This window comes from Polypterus senegalus, chromosome 8, assembly GCF_016835505.1.
Source record: "Polypterus senegalus isolate Bchr_013 chromosome 8, ASM1683550v1, whole genome shotgun sequence".
Taxonomy (NCBI): Eukaryota; Metazoa; Chordata; class Cladistia; order Polypteriformes; family Polypteridae; genus Polypterus; species Polypterus senegalus.
In genome coordinates this window covers 129,577,153-129,600,530 of record NC_053161.1, presented here as the reverse complement: position 1 = coordinate 129,600,530, position 23,378 = coordinate 129,577,153, and the positions used below count along the sequence as shown (strand labels likewise).

The 23,378-nt window shown below is 36.4% G+C and overlaps 1 protein-coding gene across 1 annotated transcript; it reads left to right on the top strand.

The window, feature by feature from the left end:
• Positions 1 to 23,378, top strand: LOC120533632 (tetraspanin-19-like). The gene is made up of 7 exons (XM_039760545.1): positions 1 to 26; positions 3,048 to 3,181; positions 5,122 to 5,196; positions 5,773 to 5,886; positions 8,100 to 8,264; positions 19,565 to 19,648; positions 23,296 to 23,378. Exons 2-7 carry the CDS (start codon positions 3,143 to 3,145, stop codon positions 23,356 to 23,358), a joined length of 540 nt encoding a protein of 179 aa, XP_039616479.1. The 5' UTR covers positions 1 to 26; positions 3,048 to 3,142; the 3' UTR covers positions 23,359 to 23,378.

Genomic DNA, 23,378 nt, shown 5'->3' with positions numbered 1-23,378 from the left:
TAACAGTTTCCTAACAGCACTTACCAGTAAGTACACTATGCAAATAGGATTTTCAGCATACTGTATATTGTACTTGTAATTCAGCAACATCGTATCAGTTGAATTATATGTCAGTATTGACTCATAGCTTTACTTTGTATCCAACATTTTATAGGCTGGTTTTTTACTAACAGTGTGTGTAACTGTGTTTGTCAAGGGTTTCTAAGTAGCTCAAATGGAATTACCAGAAAGGTATTCCAGCTGTAGTATAACTAATTGTACAAAAAGAAAAGGGTAATTCTGAGGCTGAAAACATCTGTTTGTCTGTTCTATACATGGGCATTGCCTTTGTTCACAGCAATTACAGCTGACCCTTAATTAATTGAAAAATTCAGTTTAATTCAATTTTTCCTTCTTGGAAACTGTATGACTTCAGTGCAGGTCATTTGACCTGAATGATCATAATTCAATTTTACAAGAATGGTTAATGTGAAATATAAAGTTTTAAAGTGGAGAGAAAAATCAGCTTATCACATTCTAAAAGCTATTATTTAACTAATTGTAATAAAAAAGGCATTCTGAGAATTCAATTTTGCAAGTTTTTAGAACTATATTTAAAAAAAAAGTTCCTTGCATCATAACACTTTGTTTTTTGCAAATCTCCATCCATCAACAAACTGTGCTCTGAACTACTGCTTGTTTTAGGTTGATCTCCACCCTTTTTATGTAGTACCTATGAAAAGCTTTCTGAATATCAAAATAAGTAATAATCCCATTTACTTCTCTGATCATAAGCTTTTGTTCAGCATGTTACTGAAACACAACCTTCCTCATCTAAAGCAATGTTGACTGTTTAATAATACACCAGTTCTTGCCATGCAATCTTTTTCTTAATTCATTTACCCATGATGTTATGTTTACTGACCAATGGTTACTTGGATCAACCCAATCTCCTTTCCCATATAATGCTAACACATTTCCTAGCCTCTGTCTGTAGGAATTGCCCCAGTGTGTAGAGATTTTTGATAAACACCTGTCAAGAGTTTATATATATACTCACTAACTTCCTTAAGCCCTCTAAAATAACAGTGACATGGTTTGGGTGATCTGTTTGACTTCAGCCTTTCTAATCTAAACAGAATTTCTTTTTTCATAATCTCTGACTACCTTCTTGATAGCCATTGCAGCTTCTCGGAGGTTACTGACCTCTTCACCAACGAAAATTTCAGAAACATGTGAACTTATAACTTTTGCTGTTTCATTAACTGTACGTTTTAGCTCACCCATACTGTTCAACTGTGCATTGACTGTTCTTTTACTACTAAAATACTGAAATAATCTCTTTGGGTCAGCTTTTGCTTTTTCCATGATATTTCTCACCAATGACTTTTTAGCATTCCTAATATACTTAATAAGTGTTTATCATGTGCTCTTAATCACTGGAGTCAATTATCGGATACACATTATACTGCCATTTTTCTCTCACTGTTTTTACTACTTCTAAATTTCAGTAGGACCTTTCCTTCATTGCATGTAAATGATATTAAATCTGCTCCATTTCATATTGACTGTATCCACACTTAAGGTTTTGTCCCAATTTATCTTTTTACGATGTATCATGTAAAGACAGCTAGAACCTATTGTTTCGATCACCCCTGCATCCTTAATTTTTTCTGGATTATTATGTGCCAGCTTTGTTAATGTTTTTATACACTATGATGAAAAACAGCACATGTATATGAATTCCGGCACTTGTGAACTTTTATTTATAGGGTTTTCCTGTATAACATTAGGGTAGCTAATGGCCCCAATTTTTTACAACATACCCCCTAAATTGCATTTTAATATTCTGAAAAAGATTTAATTGACACTTTTATCTGCATTGGGGAATCAATAAAAACAATCCCAATGCCAGGACTCCGTTCCTATTGCTTTACAATTATATTCAGATATCCTCACTAGGATGTGACTTATCATCCATTTGAAGGAAACTCTCATTCAGATTCTTTGTGAATAAAATGGCTACTTCCTCCCCTTTTGACTTTTTATCTTTCATAAATAATACGTCTTCCTACTACATGCTCTATTCATCCCCATCTCTCAGCCTTGGCTAGGTTTCTCTTTTCTCCAATTTATTGTTTTTATTCTTGCCATTTTTTAGTTTATTGCCTGTTGGATAATAATATCAGAGCTATCTTATATATTTCCCTTAATATTGAAATTATAAATCTGGCTAGATCTAAACCCCCTGATCTCTATGCCTTAGTTTCAACTGTCCTTGACTATCTTGCTCATACACCTTCTCTATTCATTACTGACCCTTGGTTCAAATGTAACTGTTCCAAAAGGCACCTAAATTCTCCTAATGTGAATAATTATTGGCTTGAGTGCTAAGTAACTGATTTTTTCTTCTTCTTTTCCTATAGCTGAATTCCTCTTTATTAGGAAATGCTTGCTTACTTACCATTGTGCTGGGTTTTTATTTATTTACTGACTATCTGGCTCCTACTTTTACCTACACTGCTCCTGTCTTGGTCACTCTTTAACATGTGCTACAAAGCTATACACAATACCTCTCACACATTGTAATATTTCTCCTTTGCAGAAAAAAAAACTTCTAAAGTAAAAAAAGACACAAAAGGTGCTATACAATCCATTAGTAACAAGCAAAAAATGTTTTGGGAGTAACAATTTAATAAACTTGCACACAGAAACAGCACAGAACTCTCACTGCAAAAAAAGATCATGTCAGCTCACCATACACATTCCATGCATCAACAAAGAAAAATCTTTCCTCCACTGTAATCCTAGTCAATCCTAGTAATTGTGTCCTTAAGAAGGCCCAAAGTTGTGTTGTGCCACAGTTGTTACATATTGCGTTATTTGCATGCTCAGCTATGCTCTACTTTGTATGAAGAAGAAAAGGATGTGGGATCAAAAGAAAATCAAGTACTGCACAAATATTTGAGCAAAACTGAATGCCTGTTCCCTGTCCCCATTAATGGTGATTATAACTTTGACATGGAATGAACTAATATGTAGGTATTTTTGTTTCTGTCATGATATAGGTTCTACAAATGGAACACTCAGTGCTTTAGGAATTATTGGTTATACTTTTCTGGGAATTGGATTTTTTACTGTACTGGTTTGCTTTTTCGGATGTATGGGTACTTACAAAGAAGTTAAATGTCTTCTGATTATGGTAAGTTGAGTGCAGTGCTCAACTGTACAAAACAATTAATTCAATTTAGAAAACCTTTTTGATATCTTTGGTTCAAGTATTTGAGTGCATTGATTAAAACTCCAAGAACCAAGCTTTAGTGAATTTCCCCATCACTGTCTCTATGGTGTTAATACATTCTCCTGTGTTCTGGAATGATAATAATGAGCATGGGTGTGTGTACGAGCATGCACTGTGAAAATCAAGCACTCTATCCAGAATTAGTTTACATCTATTTTATGTTTATGGAAATTGTACGGGGTCACCTTGCAAAGAATTGCCTAAGCCAAAGACATAGACAATAATCACAAGAAAGAAAAACTCATACAAAGCAGTGAGGGCAAACCTCTGCACAAGCACTGTGGTCAAAGGGTAACAGTTAAGCATCGTAGGTCTCCCTCAGCATGAGTGGTGGCTCACAGAATCTGAATGTTCAGGGATACCATAGTAAGGGTGACTAGATAAATTGTAGAAAACCATATACAACTCCTTTAGGTCTCTAAAAGGATACTTATAGGCTGCACTAGGGAAGTGGTCATTTTTAAGGCCAAGTAGCAATCCAGGTACTTCAGGTATTTGGTCTCCTGGGGACACATTAAGGTTAGGAGACATCTCCTGACTATAGAAGCAATCCAGGAATGAGGCCACTTGTCAATGTAGAAATCATCATTACCTACTGCAAGTAGTGCACATGTGTCCTAATAAAACATCAAATATTCAAACCATCTTCCTCCATCTGCAAAGAAGGCAGTCACAGAGCCCAGATGAGAATGCAAAACATGCAGAAATGTCTTAGTTTATGGAGTGAACATCAATTAAACAGCTCATCTGCTTTTACACTTTTATTAATTACCATTACTTCATCTAATACATCTTGTCATCTGACTCTTAATGTGGAGAACTTTATTGCTTCCTCCAATGAACTAAAGCCACCAGTAATTTCTGACTCATGTCAATTTCCCCATTATTCTGAAACAGCTCTTTGTTAAGAGGGATGTTTTGTGAATTGTCCTATAGATCTTAGTACTGCTTCTCAGGAGGGGTATATGGGCTTTGCCATCAGTTTCTCCCTGCCTTCTGGATAGGTGTTCATTATTAATTTATCTCATTCTACCTCACAGGCCTCTACCTCTGCCGCTCACGTTGTGAAGAGGGGGGCTGAATGCACCCCAAAGAGACGCAGTTGCTAATCTGAAACCCCCTTTTAAACGGTGGTACAATGGGAAACAAATACCATTTTTTTTACCTCCTATTTGCTTGATCAGCTGCTGGCTTGCTGCATGATCTGCACCTCGCACGGCGCTTCAAACATTTAAAAGCCTGTACAGCAGCTGTCCTACTCTTTGTCTTTTATTTCCGGCCCCAGGCGTGGTTAAATCTCTTGGCACTCATGCTTAAGTCTCGTCTCGCAGGATGTGAGTTCTTGATATTTTTTTGTTTATAATTTAAAACGGAATAAGAATCTGAAAATCTAACAACATCACATTAAAGTTTGATAAATTCTGAAAAGAATGATACCAAACATATATATGTAGTTTTTAAAATAAGCCAAATTTAAAGTGTGAGAGAAAAGTGACATAAAAAGTCACCTCGTTTTAACTAAAAATACCATCACCCTAATACAAAGTGTTACTTTATATTTGTAGCCCAAAGTTTAACAATACTTTGATCGTGATTCTCATTTATATTGTTACCTAGAGTAATGCTTTTGAGTGATTGAAATGTTTGTTTAATGAATATGTCAATCCCCACAGAGCAGATTGGTTTTAGCATGCTTTAGAGTTTTATGTTATGTTATGTTCACATTAACATCTCTACATTTATTTTATATTTTTCAATATATGTTATGTTTGGTATTCATATTTTATGTTATGTTATGTTATGTTCAAATTATCATCTCTACATTTGTTTATATTTTTCAGTATATGGCATGTTTGGTCTTAATATTTTTGGTACAGCTACTGCTGTCGCTTTCAGTGTTTTTTTCAAAGAGTAAAGTAAGTACTTTTATTGAACAATTTAACTATCAAAATATAACAATATGTGTCTTGTAATCCTGTGGCATAAAGATTAAGAAATAATAAAAAAAGTGATAGGTCACTCATAAAGTCTGATTGTTATAAAGGGGAAGAACTCACATGGATGCACCGACAGATATGATTATCTGAAATGGTCTGTCCAGGAACCACTGGTAAGTTCTGGAAATGATAGCTCTAAATTAATTCTTCACCTTGGGAGTCATCACATCATTGTTTATTCTGGAAGTCTAAAAAAGAACAGTCTCTGGTACAGTGACACTTATAGAGAAATGGTAAAGCAAGCCTAGAAAGGATAATATTCATCCTCTTCACAGATCCTGTCACCAAGCAAAAGAATTTACTATATTTCTTTCTGTGACATGTTGCATATTTCTATTCCTAAATTTGTCTCCTCTTTTAAATCTTTGGCAATAGTGAAGAGCACAACCTTGACAAAGTTGCATCCATATTCTATAACATATTCATTTAGAGTCTTTAGAATGTCACTCATTTCTGTTTTAAATAGCATTCCTATAAAAGAGTATTTTTTTCCAGATTGCTAACTTATTGGATACGGAAATAAATAAAATCATAATCAATTCTGGAAATATAAGTGCCACAGATTCTGATGAAGTTGGATGGAAACTGTTTGACCTAGTGCAAAAATCTGTAAGTTTGCATAAAAAAATAAAATATGCTTAAATGTTACTGTACAAATTGGCTGATTATGCTGACAAGACTGCTTATGTCATTCGTTTTGAACTAAGGTTAGGGTTAGGGTGCTGTATTGTTTCTTTGTGATTTCTGGTTCAAATTTAATTACATTGAGTCATTTCCTTTTAGGCTTAATTTTTGTTGCCACTAAAAGGCCATACAGCAATTTTAACTGCTTTAGAAATAGCTTTTTCACATTTTATCCACCTACACAGCAATTAGCTGTGTTTATAGGTGAAGGGGGTGGTTGGTGTAGCACAGTACAGGAGAAGTGGGAGTAGAGATTAGAGAAAGATTAGAAAATAATTCCAGGTAAGTCAGTTAAACCAACCGTAAACAGGCAAGAATTTACTTAAAGAGACATTTAGTGGTGGTTTGGAGTGAGTGAAGAGCAGTGGAAAGAAAACATCTGAGAGTATTTATAGTTGCAATACATAGGTTTGCCAGCAGAGTGTTGGCTCAAAGTAAAAGCTTTTCATGGTTATTCAAATAACTGAGAAAAGCAAACTGCCTATAATATGCAATAAAACTTGAGTAAAAATTTTAATATTTTGAATATGAACCAAATATTCTTTAAAATACTGTTTTTTTTATTATAAATCCACTCATAATAGCATTATTTTTATACTATGTAATAGAAAAATAGACGGAGACAGAAAATGGCTTGGATAGCCACCCTGTATACTGAAAATCAGGCAACAAAACAAAAATCACATCTTTACAATCGGAGTTCAAAATTCTTGTTTATATGTTGCACAAGCAGGAAAAGGTGGAGTCAGGGAAGCCAGCAAAGGAAGTGATGCTTGTAGAGATGGGTTCTGGAATGGAGAAGACATCATTAGAGGGTGCCGGAAGTGATGTCATCATTGGGTGGGTCTGAGATGGTGCTACTGGGAGGTACCGTCTTCACTCGGTCTGCAGAGGGACAAAATGAGAGAGTATAAGAAGGCAGCACCAACCCCAGGTCTGGCTAAGAAATAAGACTATTACAGCCCGTAAACCGTCTCTCATGTGCATGTGTGTGACAGCTGTCATTTATAAACACCAGATATTCAAAGAATATATATTTCAAAGCATATTGAGAAAGTAGAAGAAGCAGATATATAAAGGTCAATCAAAACCAGTCATTATTACACAGTGAATAAGACAGAGAAATCAGATATTTCAAGCAAGTTTTCAATGGGTTTGAGATCCAGATGTAAAGGAGATAAACAATTTGAGCTGTATTTAAAGATCTTTAGCCAAACCAACTTGTGTTTCGGAGAGAATTAATATATGCTCTCTGCTAGAATTAAGAAAGATAAAGAAGTGTATTGTTTTGAACTTGTGTATGAGTACATTTATCCATATGATTTTCTAGCAGGTAAAGACTGTGCAGCTTGCTCAATATTTTGTTGATAGGGTGCAAAATCTAATTAATATGGTATCCACATTTGAATAGTGCTTCTATATAAAATACACACCAAAGTATATTCATGTACATTTTGCTCTTTTCATTTACTTTCCAGCAAGCATGTGTGTTCATCATGAACTTGGCCTCACTGCACTGGACACAGTTTCCATATCTCTCTATATGTAAAAAAAAAATCCTGGAATGTAAAAGCCAGGCGATGAGACGTGATCTTTTTGGAAGTTCTCAAAAGACATTTTAAAGACCCGTGAGACAACAAAGACGGGCCATGGAGCATCTCGCGGGGACCGTAAACATGAGACTTGGAGCCAAGAGATTGTCCCAGGGCTGTCTCGCGGGGACGTGGAACATAAGAGTCCTGCAAGACACGCCCTTCTTATCAATTAAGAGCTCAGACAGCCCAACAAAACATTCAGTCATGTAAAGTCACGTGGCACACACAGAGCCTGTGCTCTCAGCAAAGAAGAAAGAGCAGTGCGGAGAAAAGAGATACATATGCAGAGAGAGTTACAGAATATGAAAGCAGTTACAGTCGAAAGTATTCTAGCGTCCCAGCCAAGATGAAGCCTTTTTTGTTTTAGCTGTCCTAAAACTTGTATTAAGAGTGTATAAGAGAATTTTTTTTTGTACCCCTAACTTTCTTGTGTCAAATACAACCTGTCTATATTTCACATTTAACATCACTTATCCCTTTATTATAAGACTTTGTTAGCGTCATCTCTATTTCTAACTTATATTTTATTTAATTTTTTTCTAGTCAAAATGCTGTGGAAATAACAACTTTACAGACTGGAAAAGGAACAAGTACATTGAGTCTTTGAATGACACAGCTGTTTTGCCTTGTTCATGCATCAATTCATCCAAGTCAGATGACATGCTCTTCTGTAAAATTTCACCACATTCTGATAACTATTACAAGAAGGTAAGTCAATCTTCATGTTGTATTTAAAAACATGTGATTTCATTAAATTAACAGGTTTGGATCATGCCTAGTAGCCGGGAATTTCTAATAAAACAGATAAATAGAAGGAATTATGGATATAGATATTATCCTAAAGCACATTCAACATATAATTTTTTATTAGGATGACACTATGTTGTTGTGGTTAGCACAAATGAAGTGTCCTAGATTCAAATCCCACGCTCAGTTGTTGTCTATGTGGAGTTTCTCTCACCTCTTTCTGAACATGCAAGTTATGTTTATTGAGAATGTAATTTTCTGAATTTTTTATTAGTGTTCAAACGTTTGCAGTTTTATATTATGATATTCTGTTATAGTGAATAGTTTGAACATTTCTGTTGCTTGCATCACCTTTTAAATACAGACATTTTCTGGCATTGCCTTTGTCATTTCTATTCTAACTGTAAATGATATACTACCTAGTTAGAAAGCTTTTTAATACTTTTGTGAATTAAGCTTTTTGATGCACTTAGCTTGCAATGCCCTTAAAGTCAAGAAGGTCAAAGGTGCTAAAGAGAATTTGTGTTCTGAAGAATTTTTTTAGTGTCCAGCCTTTGGGGAGGTTTGGTACTTTCTAAGAATGTGTTTTTGATGGAGGGTGGTCTCTTTTAAAAGTTTTTTTTTTTTTTCCAAATGTTCATTTAGGAGTCCTGCCCTTTGTAAGATATATGGAAATCTCATAGCAGTTTAAATATTTTGAGAAGCAAAAGGAATATTATGCATGTAGAATTTTAGACACATTTATTTTGTTTATCCATTTTGCAATGTAGTATGTGTCAAAAAAAGTATGTGTACTGGAGGCTATTTCGATTTCTCTAGATGTAAAATCTAACCAAATATTTAACAAAAAAAAAAATATATATTGGAAACAAAACAAGTCTTATTTAAAAAAAGTCCAGCCTTTTCTTCACATATTCTGAGTCTGAATACACTAAAATAAATGCACATTAGGTAGGCCAGTTTTACAATAAATTGAAAAATGAATTCCAAATGAATTGGATGAAAAAAGAACTTATTTTTTATTTCAACTTTACTTGTAAAGAGTAATAATGAGAAAAAAACAAAGCTGACCATCATCAACGGAACAGAAGATGGATAAACAAGCAAGCACTTGGCTTGTAGGAGGTCATCTTTTGTGATCAATTTTCAGTTTATAATAATTGACTCAATGTGTCTTAGAATAATCAGTTTAAGTCAGATTATTACAGTGGAGCAAGCTGTAACAGAAACTGGTATTTTAGACTAAACAGTTGAGTTCATTCACCTTAACCCTTAACAGAGCTAATCTTCACACCGGAGTTTCAAAATACAGGCATAGTAGTCGGGAACACTTGAAAGTGTGCTTTTCTGCTTCTCATACTGCCTGAATATAATTCTAGGTATATTCATCACACATACTCATACTTGGTCATGGAGGGTCAGAATAACCACAGGTTTACATCCTTGCAAGTTTTTAAATTTTTGATTTTAATGTGACATGCCATTTACATAGGAGGCCTACATATGCTTTCAGTTGAATACATCTTGAGAAATGCCAAGAGAGGTAGAAATGAGGTATATTTCTTTCTTTGAAAAGATTTCTTAAAGTAAGCTAAATAATTGTAAATACATATTTTTTGATAAGTCTATAATTGTTACAATAAGGAAAACAAGATTTAAAATCATGATATAAATACTTTTCACTGGCTTAGATTTCATTTTTTGCAGTGTACCCCCTCAACTCTGAAATGGATTAAGCAGACTAGATACATGTATACATTTTTGCATTGATATATAATACATAAGTAGAATAACTGAAGGGAACAAGATGGCGCCAATCAGGGCAGACACAGTTATTTGGTGGCTGCTTATGTGTCTGTTGTTTTTGTCTGTTAATATTGCCTTTTGAAAAAAATGAAGATTACTTACACACATGGTCAGCTCCTATCAATTGGGATTAGACTTCATTCATTCTCAACCGATCAAGTATGCTTACATACAGATTTACTACTTATGAACCCTCTGATTGCAAACTTCGACTCCCTGTCAGGTAACTGGCACCTGAAGCAAAGAAGGCTCTCTTTTGCGGTTCAGGAGCCATGCTTTTTGAGCTCCTCTTGCAGGTCTAGTTTTAATCTAATGTCAGATCAATGAGGAACAAAACAGACAAACTTAATCCATCCATCCATCCATTATCCAACCCGCTATATCCTAACTACAGGGTCAGGGGGGTCTGCTGGAGCCAATCCCAGCCAACACAGGGCGCAAGGCAGGAAACAAACCCCAGGCAGGGTGCCAGCCACTGCAGACAAACTTAATCTTCTTCTCAAAATGAGTAAGAATTATTTTCTCTTTTCAGTGTATTGCTTTGTGGAGACATGGCTTAAGGCATCAGCTCCAGACTCTGCATTAGAACTACCAGGGTTTCTGCTTTACAGAGCAGACGGAGATGTTGATTGTTGTAACATGTCAAAAGGCAGCAGAGTGTGCTCCTATATTAATAAAAGTTGGTGCAATGAAATTTCCATATTATTGAAGCACTGCTCCAGCAATGTGATAATATTCGTTATTAACTGTAAGTGATTCTATTCACCTAGAGAATTTTCGTCAATAATTCTTGTTGGAGTTTACATCCCGCTTGAGGTGAATGTAAATTAAGCGCAGCAGCAGTTGGCAAATTAGATCACTAGTTTGGAGCATGTGAATTCATCGATCATAGTGATGGGTGACTTTAATAACATAAACCTAACCATCAAGTTTCCCAGATACAAACAGGTAGTTAAATGCCCCACCAGTAATGGGAAGATTTTGGATGACTGCTGCTGCAATAAAGGATGAATACCAGGCATTACCTTTCTTAATACATTATGCTACAGTGGCAACCCACTTATAAACAAAGGCTAAAATTGGCTAAACCAGCAAGAAAATCAATACGTTCATGAAGTAATGAGTCAGTTGAATCATTACTAGATTGTTTGGACTGGACTGATTGGAACGTTTTTAAAAATGCTTTTGAATACATTCATGAACCGACTGACAGTGTTATTTCATATATCAGCTTCAGTGAAAAGCTCCTGATTCTGTGTCACAGACAGACATTTTGAACCAGTCTGTTGCACAGTGTACAGTACCAGATTGCTTTAAATCTTCTATTACTGCTTCTGTTCCCAAAAGTTATCAAATAAGCTGCCTCCATGACTGCAGGCCTATTGCTCTTACATCATTTCTAATTAAAATATTTAAACAACTTGTTCTAACCCATCTGAGGTCTGTTACTGCTACTGATCTTGACCATCTTCAGTTTGTATATCAAGCAAATAGATCTGTGGATGATGCCATCAACATGGGCCTTCATTTTGTGCTTCAGCATCAGGACTGTAAAGGAACCTATGCCAGAAAACTGTTTGTAGACTTCAGTTCAGCTTTTCACACTATTGTCCTTGAAATGTTTTTAACTAAACTTTGACAGACTGAACTGAATCCTTCCATCTGACAAACCAGAAACAATATATTTGTGCGGGCTCCCACCTCTGACTGTACTCCATATTAGCACAGGTGCCCTTCAGGGCTGTGTACTTTCCCAAATACTTTATTACCTGTACACTAATGATTGTCGGTCCACTGATCCTTCAGTAAAAGTCATTAAGTTCGCTGGCGAGACCACCATTATTGGACTAAGTACTAATGGGCCAGCTTACAGAAAGGAGAAGTCTCGTCAACGGAAATGGTCATTAACTTTTGCAAACAGCAGTTACAACCTCTCCCACAAGTAATTAATGATTCTGCAGTCAATATGGTGGAATCCTTCAAATTTGTGGGCACAACTATCACCAACAACTGGGACTTTAACACCACATCCATCACTAAGAAGGCTCAGTAGCAGTTGAACTTCTTACACCAACTAAAGAAATTAAATATTTCCCTGCCAATCCTAGTTCAATTTTACAAAGCCATAATTGAATGTGTATTCACATTCTGCATTGTTGCGCGGTTTGGTTTATTAATGGCACGCTTCAAAAATAAATTATAGTGTGTTGTGAGGTCTGCTGAGAAAACAATTGACTGTGCTCTTCCATCTGTTGTAGACCTATATACATCTCGTGTCACTAACCATGTCAAAAGGATCACCGCGGAGTCATCTCACCCAGCTCATCATTTGTTCCAAAAACCCCCCTGTGGTAAACACTTCAGGTCAATTAAATCTAAAACTAACAGACATGAAAATTGTTTCTTTCCCAAAGCCATAGCCATCTCACACCAGTAATTTAGTCTGTCTTCTTTGCATATTCATGTGTTCTGCCATATACTGTATGAAGATGTGTGTATGTACAGTATATGTATATGTATGTGTGCGCATGAGCATACACACTGCACACTTTCACTTGCACATCACCATTTGCAAATCTCCTTTATAATTGTACTATTATGCAACTTTGTGTGAAGTTTTTTTCTTTTTAATTAACTTATGCTATTTATGTTATTTGTAAGTGACGTTGTGTTATGTTATACAGTAAACAGCTCCAAATCTACCAAGTCATATACCTGTATATTGGGTACGGGCAAGTAAAAATGATTGTGATAAGTAGGATGTGCATTGGAGATGCTCAAACTGTAGAAAGATCTTGCAGAGCCTTCATAGGTTTAGTACAGTCATTTGTGGCATGACATCATTTAAATTATGCAACCACATATTGTTTGGATTATGACTAAAGAACAAGGTATAGAAAGCTGGAGGGAACTGCAAAGACAAAATGTGTCAATGTTTAATGCCAATATAACTACAAAAGACATTTTCATTTGAGCTTAAAATTGATGAATTTGGTGAAGTATCTGTGCAAAATTTTCAACATTTTGTCAGCACTCTCATCTTAGTAAAATAACTAAGTCACCATTTATCTTTGCCACCTGGGTTGGCAACATTACAGTAAAAAGTCAACAAACCACAGAAACTGTTCTATGTATTAAGAACTTGATCTATAGTACATTAACTGATGGGGGAGTCCTGGTGTTGAAAACACTTTTAACTGAGCCATTAGAGAAAAGCCAAGCAAAATGACACCTTTTATTGGCTAACTAAAAGGATTACAATATACAAGCTTTCAAGGCAACTCAGGCCCCTTCTTCAGGCAAGAATGGCTAACATGGTACAACACCCTAGTACTACTAAGCAATTAGAAATGTTTATTGTACTGCAGGAAAAACTAATAAAATAAATTATCATTAAACACTTTATATATCTATTAATGAAAAGTGTGAGGTTTATATTCCATTTTAGCAGTCTTTGGAAGTCTTAAATGGAACCTCTTCCTCAAACTCTACTCCACTAGTATATGACTAGCTTGACACATTGCTGTGGATTGAGCCTTCTCTGAAAGACGATAAGAATATCTATCTCTGTGTTTGTTTTAGTGACTTTATAGTTTTATCAAGCGCCTTTTACTCCTTGAAACTTGTTGATATTTTAAAAGCAGTACCATTTGTCAGCTCTGTGGACTGCTGTAGCTTCCTAGTGATGTTAGAGATGCTCAGGAATGGTTACAGTGGCACTTTCTGAAGCAAATTAAGGATCCTCCATTGGTGTTCCATTCCTTGGAAATTTTTAAGGTCATTCAATGCATTATTTGTTTCACCTTTAGATGTTTTCATTTATTTCCAAAATGTATATTTCAAGAGAAGAGACAAAATGTCACACGGTCATGGTAATAGATCTGGTTATAACAGAATGTGCTTAGAGGACACAAAGTTTGTCATATTGCTATGGCTGAGGATCTAGCATTTGTCAATGTCATGTTGAAGAAGGTCTTGTGTCAATGAAAAGCGAGCCCAGGATAAAACCTTATCTTCATAGGCTCGTTTTAAGATTTTGCATGTCTCCTTGTACTTTTGTGATATTTCAAAAAATATTAGAAAAATCTGATAGCATAGTGTTGCTCTACTAGATTCTTATGTTCCATTTACTGTTAGTTATTTCCTAGATTACCTAGAATTCAAATAATGAAGCTGTTATGATTTTGACTACTTTAAAAATATTATTGTGTGCTAGTTTGAGTTTTTTTTTATCTCATCTGTTCTGTTTTGTTTTACTAAAGTACTGCATCCATTTTTTTCACTTGTTTTTTATTATTTTCAGTTATTAATAGAAATAATTGTGCTATTTTTGGCACTATTGTGTTTTTAATAGGTAATACCATTTTGAGTCACTGATAGTGTTGGCTGCTATAGAGTGCATCTTCAGAAATGACATAATTAACTTATCGACATGACAATATAAAAAGAGCAACATCAGGCAACATTATCCGAGTTTGCAGATATTTCTGAAAAAAACACCTTTCTTACATGTGTGTGTATTCTAACTGCTTTGACATTCCTGGTTCCTGACTCTTTGCTTTTGTTTCTTTACAACTAGTTGGTTGTTTAGCATTTTGCTTGTGAGGATCAGTAGGAAAGATCTGTAATTTTGATTTTGGCTTCAGTTAATGTTTCCTCTTCTGGTCTGTCTCCATTTCTCAATCTCCCTCTTCTTGTGTAAGGCATAACAGAAGGAAATTGAGACTGTCAGGAAACTGCCTGAGCTTTCTCTTGTCTCCATTTTTTTTTGTCTTTTTTTCCTCAACCCTTGTCCCAATTATTTGTTAATTATGTTCAACTTGGTTCAGAGCCTGAAGGGACTGGGCTTGGCAAGACTACAGTCACCTGAGGATTACATACACCATTCTAAGAACGACTGTACCTTATAGTGACATTGTTTTGAGCTCTTTGAGGTTTGATATTGGAAGGAAGACTTCATGGCTTGTTTATTATTTTTTTAGCCTCTTTCTTTTTTTAAAAAAATACTGAATTTAAAGTTCATGCCACAGCTTTGCTTCAATTATTGTTTGCTTTACTTACAGTTCTTTTTTGCTGCTTTGTTTGCTTATCTAATTATTCTTTATACTTGTATTGTTAGCTATTCTCTCTCTTTATTAGTTACTTTTATACTATTTGGCCCCCTCACATTTGCTGTTTCTTAAGTTTGTTTGTTATTCATTTATAATATATTTTTGAATCTTGTTTAAAGCTGATTTTCTGTGAGTTGCCAGTGCTTTGTTTGCTAAATTCTGATTAAGCTCTATTTTAAAGAATCACTTTTATTGTTCATTTGCACATTCTTCTATATAATAGGACCTTTTGGAGGCAGTATTGCTATATACATGTATTCAGTACTTTGCAAAAATATTTGGTTCCTTGATTAATTCTCTAATTTAACTTAGCATTAAATTCTACATTTACATTTTTTATTTTAAATTTTTATTTCAAACAACTGAAATTCAGAGTTAATTTTTAAATATTATGTTAGTTTATGCTTTAAAAACAAACATTAAGAAGAAAAATGGAAAAATGCTGTTTACATTCAGGGTATGTCAATCCCCTACTGTTTCTTTGGGTCTTTGACTAGGTCTTATAGGAATAAAATCTTTACTTATTTCTTAACCAGCCTTACAATAATTTCCCACCCACTTACAACCCAAATCTGATTTGGCACCACTACTTACTGAACGATTAGATTAGATTAGATATACTTGATCAATCCATTAAGATCATCAAATATAAAGATACCAACTAAAGTACAATATAAGACAATAGATCCGTCCATCCATCCATTATCCAACCCGCTATATACAGGGTCACAGGGGACCGCTGGAGCCAATCCCAGCCAACACAGTGCGCAAGGCAGGAAACAAAACCCTGGCAGGGCGCCAGCCAACCGCAGAAGGCAATAGATTAAAAGATATAATTCAATAAATATTACACCAAAAATAACTGTAGCAGAGGATGAACTCGAATTTGATTAAGTAGGTTGTATTATATCATATAAGCTTTGTCAAATTCCTCTAAAATTCTCATTATCAGAATTTACCATACTACATTGTTGAATGCACAAGGAAAAAGTTGGCAGAGGGCAGGTGGATTTTGACCTGGTTTTATTTCCTTGGTATGGAGCATATCGGTTTGTTTTATCTTGTGCCACTGTAAATAAGATAATTGTTTTTCTTTCTCCTTTACTTGCCAACTTGCTTAGTTTTAATGCAGTCATATTTTAACATTTACTTGTACTGTTCATATTTTGACAGCTATGGTAACAATGAAAACATAAAAACATGTTTACAAAGGCACAGTGCTTTTGTGTTTTATTGTACACTAGCAAAATACCCGCGCTTCGCAGCGGAGAAGAAGTAATGAAAAAGAATAGGAAACATTTTAATAATAACGTAACATGACTGACAATGTAATTGTGTTGTCATTGTCATGAGTGTTGCTGCGCTAGAGGTGAAGTCTCTACCATTGCGCCACAGCGTGTGGTTTGTCTATTTGAGAGTATGTACAGTAGATCAGGGTATATATATATATATATATATATACACACACACACACATATAAACATATATATACACATATGTATATACATATACATACATATACACATATATACACACATATACAAATATATACATATATACATATATACATATATATATCTACATATATATATATTAGGGGTGGGACTCGATTAAAAATATTAATCTAATTTTGTGTAATAATTAATCTTGATTAATCGTATGTAATCACACATGAAAATTTGCCCCAAATCGCAAATTTTTTTTTTAATTTAAAAGGGTTTTAGTTGGCGACAGAATCAAATAATAGACATGGACATGAATATTGTAAACTCAAGCTCTTTTAATTTCTGAAAAAAAAAAGCTTTTAAACTGCATTTCAATTCAAATCAGAAACAAAAATATCCCTGGCTAAAATTGGGCAGACTTAAAAATAAAGTGGTATTTTAAGTACTTTAAGTACATTTTCAGAATGGTATTGTCTTTAAATAATAATAAAAATTTCAACATAAAGTGCAGTTTTTCTTCTTAAAAAAATAAGACAGAAACATAAAAGGTAATTTGACCAGCTTTACCTTTAAACTCTGAGTAACCTTAGCCAAAATTATTTTGTACATTAGGCTAAAACAGTGTGATCATTGAACATTTTGTAATCAGATGTAATTAGAATTACTAACGGTCCCGGAAGTCCAATGATCCCCAGTAAGAGCCACAAAGTCCGCTTTCTGTAATGCATCTAATTTTGCTTGCTTTTCATTGTGCACAAAACCACGCTTTTATCAAGGCTTCCGTTGGGTAGTCTTTTGAAATGAAATTTTCCTCTGATCAAACGTAGGAACGCGCTTTATTCCGACTCTAACATTTTTGTAGCTCTGATGTGTGCATCAGTGTAATCGATGTACCAGGAAATCATGCATTGACAAAAGTTCCCCTTTGCTTGGAATTGAAAGTGTGATTAAATGCGTTATTTTTTTTAACGCGTTATGGAGTACATGCATCAAAGCTTCTCAGCTGTGCTTATGCTAAGAAAAGGAAACATTTTAAAAATAACGTAACATGATTGTGAATGTAATAGTTTTGTAACCGTTACGAGTGTTGCTGTCATCAAGGATTTCATTATAATTTCTTGCAATCAGGTTCGTATTTGGACAGTTTGCACAAAACCACGCTTTTATCAAGGCTTCCTTTGGGTAGTCTTTTGAAATGAAATTTGCCTCTGATCAGTCTTAGGAACACGCTTTGTATCCATTATTCATAAAGCTTCAATTGGTGATCTGTCTTTCTGCGTTAACCGCATATTTTTTCATACGTCTCAAACCAAGGGGATGCAGGGTAAAGTGAATCGGGAAGCGCGCATACATACTCAGTGCACCCCCTGTCGGGAATCGAACCTTGGACGTCGGCGCCAGAGGTGAAGTCTCTACCATTGCGCCACAGCGTGTGGTTTGTCTATTTGAGAGTATGTACAGTAGATCAGGGTATATATATATATATATATATATACCCGCGCTTCGCAGCAGAGAAGTAGTGTGTTAAAGAAGTTACATTTTAAAAATAGCGTAACATGATTGTTAATATACAGTAATTATTTTGTGAGTGTTATGAGTGCTGCTGTCATCAAGGATTTGATTATCGTTATTTCTTTCAATCAGGTTCGTATTTGTAGGATGTGTTGTGTTCAAGTTACATTCCGTGTTTGTCAATCGTTGTAAAGATAACAGGTTTCATTCATCGATTCGTTTCTTACTGCATCAATAAACAGCTTGTCTTCTACTTTATCTGAGACATGACACACTGCATGCACAGGTTTTTTTTTTACACTGTCTTCCTTTAGCGGGACATTGACTTTTTCCACCGTGTGCTTTGTTTCCACAGTAGCAGCATTTATGAATATGCTTGTATGTATCACACGCTTCATATTTTTTTGCTGCCTTCTCAATTGTGTAATTCGGATTTTGTTCAGCACTCTTTGGAACTGTTGTTTTTTGTCTGTGCATTGCGTCATTTCATGTGAGCCGCTCGGTGTACATGCATCGAAGGTTCACAGCTGTGCTGATGCCATCTCGTGTGATGTCCATGGCTTTATTTAATGTTAGCTAAGACCCGGCACTTAAAAGTTTCTCTCGCAATTTCGCTGAGTTTGTGCCAAACACCACCCTGACCATCTCATCTTCCTCTGCATAAGTACAGTCCTTCACCCATGAATATTTAGTGGCAGTGTTTCTATTGGATTGCCGCTGACAGACGGCCTTATATAGGCAGGCACTAAATTACGTGGGAGGCGTAACTCCGCCTCCCACGGGCATCGAGCAGAAGTCTATTATAGTATATGGACGAAAAAATAGGTTCCAGTTATGACCATTACGCATATAGTTTCGAAATGAAACCTGCCCAACTTTTGTAAGTAAGCTGTAAGGAATGAGCCTGCCAAATTTCAGCCTTCTACCTACACGGGAAGTTGGAGAATTAGTGATGAGTCAGTGAGTGAGTGAGTCAGTGAGGGCTTTGCCTTTTATTAGTATAGATTATTTTAAATATACTTTTTTGATAAAATGGGTGGAGCAGGGTTTAGGCACTGTGGTCTCAGATCTTTCCCTTGATCTGCTCAAATCCTAACTCAGTCAATGTTTGTGTCGAGTTTGTTTTTTGGGTTTTTTTTTTTTATGTTCCAGAAGCATTTATATTGGGTGGCTGTGTGTACCGTACAATACATAGTCTAACACTGCATCCAGCATTGGTGCATGCCTTGCCATTCTTCTAAAATAAGCTCTGGTTCATTAGAATTCTCATAATGGATTATGTTTACCAGTTGGAAAAAATATTCTGCTGAATATATACAATGCTTGTAAGTGGGGAATATATATTTTGTTTAATTTATGTATTTTATTTCTTTCACTTTTCTGAAAGGGTTGTGGAGCACAAATAGAAGAATGGTTTTCACAGAATATCCTTTCCATCTTAGGAATTGACATTGGATTGGCAGTAGTCGAGGTAAAAATTTTGAACCTAGAATGCTAGAGTAGTTTCAGATGTTAGCAAATTATTAAAATAAATATATTATGTTTTTCTGCTATGCATCTATTCAAAAAGCTCTTAAATACTTATGAAAACATAGAACGATAGTATTACTTCCATGAATGTGCTGCCCTCTGCTGGATAGAAATAATAAAGAAGTTATAAAATAGCATTTTGCATTTTTTTGAGATTGTAAATCAGAACATATTTAGTCTTCAAAATTATATTTGATAAATCTTCTTCTTCTTTTGGCTGCTCCCGTTAGGGGTTGCCACAGAGGATCATCTTGTTCCATAACTTCCTGTCCTCTTCATCTTGTTCTGATACACCCATCACCTGCATGTCCTCTCTCACCACATCCATAAACCTTCTCTTAGGTCTTCCTCTTGTCCTCTTCCCTGGCAGCTCTATCCTTAGCATTCTTCTCCCAATATATATCTCCTCTGCACATGTCCAAACCAACACTATCTAGGCTCTCTGACTTTGTCTATAAACCATCCAACCTGAGCTGACTCTCTAATGTACTTGTTCTTAATCCTATCCATCCTCATCAAACCCAATGTAAATCTTAGCATCTTTAACTCTGCCACCACCAGCTCTGTCTCCTGTTTTTTTTTTGTCAGTGCCACCATCTCCAACCCATATATCATAGCTGGTCATACTACTGTCCTGTAGACCTTCCCTTTCACTCTGGCTCATACCCGTCAGTCACAAATTACTCCTGACATTCTTCTCCACTCATTCCACTCTGCCTGCAAACTCTTGTTCACCTCTCTTCCACAATCCACTTAACTCTGTACTGTTGAATCCAAGTATTTTAACTTATCCACCTTTGCCAACTCTACTCCCTGCATCCTCACCATTCCACTAACCTTCTTCTCATTTATACACATGTATTGAGTCTTGTTCTCATTGACCTTCATTCCTCTCCTCTGTATAGCATATCTCCACCTCTCCAGGGTCTCCTCAACCTGCTCCCTACTCTTGCTACAGATCACAATGCCATCAGCAAACATCATAGTCCATAGGACTCCTGTCTAATCTCATTTGTCCATCACCATTGCAAATAAGAAAGGGCTCTAAACCAATCCCTGATGTAATCACATCTCCACCTTGAATGCATCTGTCACTCCTACTGAAGACCTCACCACTGTCGCACTACCCTCATAGTTGTCCTGTACAACTCTTACATACTTTTGTGGAACTCCCGACTTCCTCATACAATACCACAACTCCTCTTGAGGCACCTGTCATATGCTTTCTTTAGGTCCACAAAGATGCAATGCAGCTCTTTCTGGCCTTCTCTAGACTTCTGTATTGTCAAGCCACTAGGGCATGTACAGCCACCCTCACCAGACAGGCAGGAGACAGATTCTGCCACACAGCACCCATTTATTTACAATTGGGGAGCATTTCAGCTTGCTCCCCACAGCACAGTGCACCAATTACCAAACACCCAACAGACACCAGTCCTTCTGCCTCCACTCCTTCTCAGGCTTTGTCCTCTTTCTCCCGACTCTGGCCCCTGAAAGTGTGATTGGCCTCTTTTTATATGGCACCCTGAAGGACTTTAGGGGCCTAATGAGTTTCTTCCGGCCACACTTCTAGGTCCTGGAAAGGTCCATGCACCCCCTGGTGGTGGCCATGGGTTCCAACAAGGTTGAGATCCCATGCTTATGACCTGTGATCCTGCCAGAAACCGGGGGCTGTCCTCTGTCCCAAAAATACTCTCTCTCATGGTCCTTCCACACTCTGTGCGTCTGGTCCAGACAAGAGTTCCGGCCACCTGCCACACCATCAACACCCTCAGAACAAACATCACATCTGTAGTGCTCATTCCTGGCATGAAATCATACTGCTACTCACTAATCCTCACCTCACTTCTTAGCCTAGCTTCCACTACTCTTTCCCATAACCATGCTGTGGTTCATCAGTTTAATCCCCCTGTAGTTTCTACAGCTCTGCACATCTCCCTTATTCTTAAACATCCGTACACTTCTTCTCCACTCCTCAGGCATCCTCTCACTTTCCATGATTTCATTAAACAATCTGGTTAAAAACTCCACTGCCTTCTCTCCTAGACACCTCCATGCTTCCACAAGTATGTCATCTGGACCAATAGCCTTTCTATTCTTCATCCTCTTCATAGCTGTCCTTATTTCCTCCTTGCTAACTGTTGCACTTCCTGATTCACTATCTCCACATCATCCAACTTTCTCTTCCACTCATTCTCTTCATTCATCAGCCTCTTTTCCATGTTTGTGAGTACATTTCCATCTTTATCCTTTATCACCCTAACCTGCTGCACATCTTTCCCAGCTTGGTCCTTCTGTCTAGCCAATCGGTAAAGGACCTTCTCTCCTTCCTTAGTGTCCAGCCTCTCATACAACTCATCAAACACCTTTTCTTTAGCCTTCACCACCTCTCTCTTCACCTTATGCCTCATCTCCTTGTACTCTTGTCTACTTTCTGCATCTCTCTGACTATCCCACTTCTTCTTCACCAACCTCTTCCTCTGTATACTCTCCTGTACTTACCCATTCTACCATTTCCTTTTCCTCCTTCCTCTGTCCAGATGTCACATCAAGCACCCTTGTTTCTGTCACCCTTACTACTTCTGCTGTAGATGCCCAGCTGTCTGGTAACTCTTCATTGCCACCCAGTGCTTGTCTTACCTCATCCAAGAACTCAACCTTGCAGGCTTCCTTTTTAAGCTTCAACCATTTGATCCTTGGCTGTGCCCTCACTCTCCTCTTCTTCTTCTTGATCTCTACTGTCATCCTACAGACCACCATCCAATGCTGCCTATCTACAATTTCCCCTACCACCATTTTGCAGTCTTCAGTCTCCTTCAGATTGACCCTCCTGCATAGGATATAATCTACCTTTGTGTATCTTCCTCCACTCTGGTACATCACCCTATGTTCCTCCCTCTCCTTAAAATACATATTCACCACAGCAAAATCCACTGTCATCTGACCTTCTTTATTCCTCCCCTTAACACCATACCTACCCATCACTGCCTCATCTCCTCTGTTCCCTTCACCAACATGTCCATTGAAATCTGCTCCAATCATGACTCGCTGTCCCTTGGTTACACCGCCCATCACTTCATTCAACTCATTCCGGAAATCTTTCTCATCCATCGCACACCCAACTTGCAGGGCATATGCACTAACAACATTCATCATCACACCTTAAATTTCCAGTTTTATAATCATCACACTGACACGCTTGACATATTGTTCCTTCAGAATAACACCTACCCCATTTCTCCACCCCTCCACACCATGGTAGAACATTTTGAATTCATTTGAATCCATCCAATTGAATGGATTTGAATCCATGGATTTTGAATCCATTTGAATCCATCCAATTTGAATTACATTGGGTGAATCTATGTATATAAAAGTCTTCTTGATTAATTAACAGTACTGTATAACATAACATCTTACAAAGTGAAATGTTTAACATTGCAAATCAAGTGTGTGCTACTGGTGGCTTGCAAACATTAAAAAGTACAAAAATGGTTGATGCAATTGACAGTATAACTGCGTGTATGAAGATTACTTTTGGAAGGATAAAAATTAATATACGTATTTTAATGTGTATTTTTTCCTCAGATATTCCAGTTCACGTTTGCTTTGGTTTTATTTAAACAAGTTATTAGAACTGGAACGCTTTAGCAGAAAACTCAGAAGTCAAG